This window comes from Helobdella robusta (genome assembly GCF_000326865.2).
Source record: "Helobdella robusta unplaced genomic scaffold HELROscaffold_5, whole genome shotgun sequence".
In the NCBI taxonomy this organism is placed as follows: Eukaryota; Metazoa; Annelida; class Clitellata; order Rhynchobdellida; family Glossiphoniidae; genus Helobdella; species Helobdella robusta.
In genome coordinates this window covers 6,140,781-6,145,707 of record NW_008705254.1, presented here as the reverse complement: position 1 = coordinate 6,145,707, position 4,927 = coordinate 6,140,781, and the positions used below count along the sequence as shown (strand labels likewise).

Here is a 4,927-nt window from a genome sequence, read left to right as displayed (position 1 = left end):
ACTTGGAAACAACATTTTCATCAGCATTCATCACGTCCAACCAACTTATCAACACACATTTCAGTTTTTCTTGTCCAATAACATTATTGGGTACGATTTATTCTCCCATGCGTTGTTCTTCTGTTAAGCATTACCAGCAAAAGCAATAAAACTCCAACAACAACAACACCTCTATAACGGTAATAGAAGTTGAAAAATTCAGCAGTGGCAGATATAGGTAATAGCAACAACAACAGCATAAACAACAACAACATAAAAAACAACAACAACATAAGCAACAACAACAACATAAGCAATAACAACAACGTAAGCAATAACAACATAAACAATAACAACAACATAAGCAATAACAACAACATAAGTAATAACAACAAAAGGACAAAAGCAACAATTATAAAAACAATAGCAAAACAATAACAACAACATAAATAACACAAACAACAGAGACAACTTTTAAAAAGCATCGATCTTCACAAAAAAAAATCTACAGGACAGCGGGAATGGGACCCTGGAAGCCATGTTGTACGTCAGGCAAGTAAAGATGACTGACTTCAGAAAGTTCAAGTTCAAGGTCACCAACGCGATTGGATCGTCAGTTGCCAGGGTGCAGTTGCAACAATTTGAAGGTCAGTTAATTCACTAAGAGATCGATGTTGATGACGATGTTGTTGGTGGTGATGTTGGTGAATAGAATGGTTTACACCAATGAGCACATCACTTAATAAGTGTCCGAACGTCAAACAATGAACGACACACGTAAGGATCTAAAGATATACTGCACTTAAACTAAGTGGTTGCGTAGAAGGTTCGCAAAAGTTTTGTCAACAAATATTTTCTCAGCAATTCTTAGAAAATTAAATTGTTAACTAATTGTAGGTATTGCTTATGAATAAAAAGTATGTTTTTGTGATGTTCTAGCACTTTTAATGATGAAAGTTATTGCTGCAAGTTATTATTATAGGTGCAAATTAATTTATAACGGGATAGAAAATAATGGCGCACAGTTTGAAAGTCATTGAGGATTTTTAAAATGAAAAATACGACTTCATTAAGATACACAAAGAATCCAATCAGCCAACCAGAACGTTCATCCAGCCAACAACATCAACAACATCATCGGCAACGAGACCATGATGAACCACCTCCATCATCACCACCAACTGAAACAACAGCAACAACAACAGCTAGCAAACTCGAAACGACGCAGCCACGACAAACATGCGAACAACAACAACCCCAGCGCTCATCGGAGCCTCAACGATGCTGACCGGGACACTAAGAAAGATGGAGACGACGACGACGACGTTGATGCTGTTGATGATGACAACAACGATGATGCCATGCCAGACACATACGGTTCGACTCAACTAAACAAAAGAGATAAAAATGAACAAAGTAATGACATAAACGCCATTATAAACGACAACATAAAGAACAACCAAAAATATCAGCAGCCAAAAAGTCTAAAGAATTTGAAGTTTAAAAAACCAAGCAGAAAGATGTTCACGTTACGATCGTCGGGGACGCATTTAAAGGCAATCATCCTCATCGTCGCCATCTTCTCCTTATCAACGAGCTCGTTCTTCATTTCAACTTTCCATTTCAACCTTAATTATCTTTACCCTTTCCGAAACGTTGCTGCTGTTGTTTTTGTTGTAGTTCGAGCGTCATGTGCATCGTCAAATGTGACTTCAACTTTTGCTCTATCATCGATATTGATTTTATTTTTCTATATTTTATCAACGTTATCGTTGTTCTCTTTGTGGCGGACAACACCCTCGATACTCTTTTAATCATTGAATGTGCCGTCATTAAAAATCATCAGCATCATTGTCTACAGCAAGAGCAGTAGCCTCATCAACTTCACCAAAACTATCATCACTTTCATCATCTTTTTCATTAACATCACCACCAATTTCACCATCATCATCATCATCATCATCATCATCTACCTCACCGTGATCATCATCATCATCATCACAGCCTTGATTACTCCATAATCACAACATAACATCGACAGAATATTAAGACTGCATCTCTTAAAGCTGATAAATAATAAATAACATATACGTAATAAATAAATAAATTGAGTAATATTTAAATAAATATATATTGAATACTTTTAATTAAATTTATATATATATATACATATATATATATATATATATATATGTATATATATATATGTATATATATATGTATATATATATATATATATATGTGTGTGTGTGTGTGTGTTTGTTTGTATGTGTGTGTGAGGTGTGTGTGTGTGTGTAAATTTGTTTGAGTGTCTTTATGTGTATATATGTCTAATATATGTACGTCTAGTTTTTTTGAATCATTCACCAATTTATATTCAATGCTTAAAGTACTTAAAACTCCTCTTTTTCAATTAAGTCAACACTTGCAATGGCGTCGACAGAATTTAAAGTAGAAGATGCAGAGCGAGGAGATAAATATCCTTGGCTGTTGGAATTGTCAAATTTTTTAAATTCATTTTATTAATTTAACAATTCATTTGAAAAAAGTTATTTCGTTTTATGAAAAATTGAAATATATTACAGTAATTCATTCACTTGAAAAATAAAAAAAATACCAAATCTGACTTCATTATATTTAGTTCATTTTTACTCGAGTCGAAATTTTTTAAATATTGAAAAAAAAACATCGAAACAACTAAACAAATTTTTTACTTTCTTTTGTTCATGTTGAAATGCGCTTAGGAAGCATCTAACAAATTAAAGTCATTCGTCGATTCTTTCCTCAAAATATTAACTGTCTTCTGGCCACAACAGAAGTTGCTGAACAAGTATCGACTTCCTTCTCATGGAGCTTTAACTTCCCATTCCCAACAACCAGTCAATATGTGGCTCTGCATTCAATTTTTGTCATATTTTTGTCATTTCATTTTGTGTTTTCTTTCGTAAGCTATTTCCACTCTCTACATTCATTAAAAGTAACACAAAATATCATCGAGGTATATCCCATTCGTGGACATCGTTTGTTTTAGGAGCAAGCAGCCGATTGAAATTTCCAACAATAAATTTGTAAATAGCATTGCACATTGAAATGACAGTCAGAATTATTTAACTTGGTTGTAACAACAATTTTTAATTGTTTTTAATGTTTAAATATTAAAAATTTATTACTCGATGGGTGAGAGAGAACTTCAAACGATGGCATTACAAAAGAAATCTACGGACAAAGAATGAAAAGCTTCGAATCGATCAAAGAAGTTTAGAAGCGGTTGAGCAGGTTGTCGTTTTTTGCACCAGCATAGCATATACAACAGATTACATCATCTAGATACGATAATAAATTAACAATACCATGTTATTTTCTAAGTACTTATCAGATATATTAATTGAACCTAAACGCCCCGGTTTACGATCGTCTTCTTGTTATCGCTTCTTCTTAACTCGTGTTAGACACTCTTTTGCTAAATCTGCTTTTGCTTTTTTTGGTCCTTTTCTCTGGAACTCTCTACTTACTTCTCTGACTACTTTTCCACCACTTACGAAGTTCAGAGCGGATCTCAATACCCATCTGTTTGCCAAATTCATTGAGGAGCGCTCTTGAACATTGCGGAAATAGCGCTTTACAAGCTAATTGATTGATTGATTGATTTCGCTTTGTAAATTTATGAGTCGTCAGAGGCCATCATAGTGTTTTGTCGGTTCCTTATATTCCTTAAATCAAGGCACGCAGTTTATATAAAAGAGAAAAATAAAAATTGCATTTGGTTTGTTTTATATTAGTGTCACCACTTAGTGACTTTTATTTGAGCTTTAGGAGTCTAACTCATCTTGCTCGGTGTTGCATGCTGACCTGGCTCGAATCCAGTCACCATTAAATTTCATTAAATTTCAAACTGTTGTTAACTTGTACGCAAGGGGTACTTGCGCGTGCATATCCATGCGTTTGGAAGTACACACTTTTATGGGTTTAAGATATAGAACCTTCTTGTCGCCACATTGTAGCCAAATATCGTGAATGAAGAACAATTTGTGAGCGATTGCGTTTCTGAGAGCTGCATAATAAGGACAAAAAAAATATGGAATTAAATAAATGCTGTTTAAAATGTAACGTAAAAAAAATTAAGTAAAATAGATTGTTTTTCTCGATGCACGAACGACGGAGTCAAATTACCTTTTAAATTTCCTCTACTATTTACATTCATTTTTAATCATTACAATTATGCAAAAGTACGAAAAACTGGAGAAGATCGGCGAAGGTGAGTCCGGGGTTTCATGAGTGTTGAAATTTATCGCATTTTTACTTTCTTTCATCTCAATAGATGATCTTCTTTAATTATATCAATAAACGAATTTTCATATCATTTCGCCGGCTTATTTTAATATTTTTCCATTAAAATTAATTTTTCATTAAATTAATAATTTAATTAACAAATAATTAATTAATTATCAACTGTAATTAATTTAATTAATAAACAAAAAACCCATACAAAAATCCAATATTCAATTAGGGCATTAATGGTTCTTGTTCATTGATTATTTAAATTTAATTAAATTTATTAAAAAACAACAAACTAAAAAAAACCAATTATATCTCCTTGATAATGGGCAATTAAGCATAATATAGAGTATAAAAAAGTTACAATGTTACATATATTTACATAAAGATAGAATAGCAATAGATAGATAGATTAGACTCTAATGTTAATTTATCTATTAGATTAGAAGATTAGACTATTAGAGATTAGAAGATACTATGTATATACATCCCCAATTGATTTGTTTATTTTATGTCCAGGCACTTATGGAACAGTCTTCAAAGCGAAAAATCGTGAAACTCAAGAGATAGTTGCTCTGAAGAGAGTAAGACTGGATGATGATGATGAGGTAATGCTTGGTGTTTAAATAAATTAAAATATCAAATATTATATATATTATATATCTTATATTAC

General features: G+C 32.4%; 2 protein-coding genes across 2 annotated transcripts in view; both read left to right on the top strand.

Moving 5' to 3' along the window:
- Window positions 1-517: 517 nt before the first annotated feature.
- HELRODRAFT_163776 (hypothetical protein) lies at window positions 518-2,056 on the top strand (the record flags this gene model as incomplete). Its single annotated transcript, XM_009027551.1, has 3 exons — window positions 518-626; window positions 1,054-1,634; window positions 2,021-2,056. 3 exons carry the CDS (start codon window positions 518-520, stop codon window positions 2,054-2,056), a joined length of 726 nt encoding a protein of 241 aa, XP_009025799.1.
- Window positions 2,057-4,197: 2,141 nt separating this feature from the next.
- Window positions 4,198-4,927, top strand: part of HELRODRAFT_68175 (hypothetical protein) — a gene marked incomplete at both ends in the record, with an annotated part of 28,196 nt that continues 27,466 nt past the window's right edge. Inside the window, 2 exons of the mRNA XM_009026949.1 lie at window positions 4,198-4,234; window positions 4,774-4,862. Coding sequence (XP_009025197.1) covers window positions 4,198-4,234; window positions 4,774-4,862 — 126 coding nt within the window. The remainder of the gene's footprint in view (window positions 4,235-4,773; window positions 4,863-4,927) is intronic.